The sequence below is a fragment of the Eurypyga helias genome, unplaced genomic scaffold, assembly GCF_000690775.1.
Source record: "Eurypyga helias isolate BGI_N326 unplaced genomic scaffold, ASM69077v1 scaffold18003, whole genome shotgun sequence".
Taxonomy (NCBI): domain Eukaryota; kingdom Metazoa; phylum Chordata; class Aves; order Eurypygiformes; family Eurypygidae; genus Eurypyga; species Eurypyga helias.
This window is the reverse complement of record NW_010240737.1, coordinates 26,183-27,707: the sequence shown is the minus strand read 5'-3', so window position 1 is coordinate 27,707 and position 1,525 is coordinate 26,183. Positions and strand designations below refer to the sequence as shown.

The 1,525-nt window shown below is 45.8% G+C and overlaps 1 protein-coding gene across 1 annotated transcript; it reads left to right on the top strand.

Annotated features, from left to right (window-relative positions):
- Positions 1-663: 663 nt before the first annotated feature.
- Positions 664-1,098, top strand: LHX3 (LIM homeobox 3; the record flags this gene model as incomplete). Its single annotated transcript, XM_010148548.1, has 1 exon — positions 664-1,098. A coding segment is annotated over one exon (435 nt), but the record flags the coding sequence as incomplete, so codon positions are not given.
- Between the last annotated feature and the right edge of the window lie 427 nt (positions 1,099-1,525).

Sequence of the window (1,525 nt, the reverse complement as noted above, 5' to 3'; positions counted from 1 at the left end):
ACCATAAATAATAACTAAAAAATGTTGAACAATTATTGATAGCTCGATGCCACAAACAGGTCTGTATCCTTGGCAACAGAGCAGCTCTCACTGTCCATAAAGTCCCTAACGAATGCAAACAATTTTTGCTGGCAACTTAAAAAACCTTGCCCATTTTTCAGGAGTGTTTTTAAGTCGTACAAATACAGTTCATTAGTCTGTTCCTCAGCAGACAAATACTGCTGATATTTAATATTTTTTTTTCTGAGTGATGGAGAGTTTTTCTTGCACTGTTGAGTGTTCAGGTAGCTCTAAAAATGATATAAAATTTCAAGATAAACCTCAAAGCCAAATAGAGATGCAGAACAAAAGGTGGAAAGACATTGAACTCGCATTCCCTTTAAAAGGATTATTTTTAAATCACAGTCTTATATTTTAATATGTACTTTTGATGTGTATTTTTAAAATCCAAAATGTATTAGATGTTTGTACTCATAGAAAAAAAAAATAATCCCCTGGCCTTCTATGAAGACCCGTAAACAAGGACAGGAATAATAAGGAATTACAAGTGGCAAGTGTGTGGCAGCCCGGCTCCCATCCATCTGATCTATTTATACCCAGAGCTTGCTGGAGTTCCCCTGTGACCGCTGCCAGCCGTGGCCATTGCTGTCCCAGTAAAACCAGTGCATTTTCTTTTCAGATGAGCCCTCTATGTCCGAAATGAGCCATTCCAATGGGATTTACAGCAATCTCAATGAAGCATCCCCTGCTCTGGGGAGACAGGCTGGGACCAATGGGAGCTTTGCTCTGGATCACAGCGCTATCCCAGCTCAGGACCAGTACCACGACCTGCGATCCAACAGCCCCTACGGGATACCCCAGTCACCAGCCTCCTTGCAAGCACTGCCGGGCCACCAGCCTTTAATCTCCAGCTTGGTTTACCCAGACAACGGCTTGGGCATCATGGGACAAAGCGGACAAGGGGTGCCCCAGTCCATGAGGGTCCTGGCTGGGAATGGACCCAGCTCTGACCTCTCCACCGGCAGCAGCGGGGGATATCCAGATTTCCCTGCCAGCCCGGCCTCTTGGCTGGATGAAGTCGACCACGCTCAGTTTTGATACAGGGTCCGCCACCGTGCAGTGGGAAGGGGAAGGACTCGGTGCTGTTAAACGTCATCTACTCTCAGAAATGAAGGAGGGACGAGCTGCAGCTGCTGAGCGGGGCAGGAAAGGTGACGATGTGGAGAGAGTGGCCGTGCTTGCGGAGGGTGACCGGAGGACGGTGGGCAAAGGCAGTCGCACCGCAGTGATTAGCATACGGAGCATCCAATGAAACCAATTATTGTGTCTTTACTAAACACCAAGACTTGTGCTTTACAGATTTGATATAAGGTATTTTGCTTTCTGTTGTCAGTGCATTCTGCAAAGCAAGGACTTGCTTCATCCCCCATCCACACCGAAACCTTTTTAAGAGAAAATAAAGTCCTCATCCACGGTAAAAGGTGTGACAATGTCTATATTTCTATAGGAGAAATGTTAATAGTGA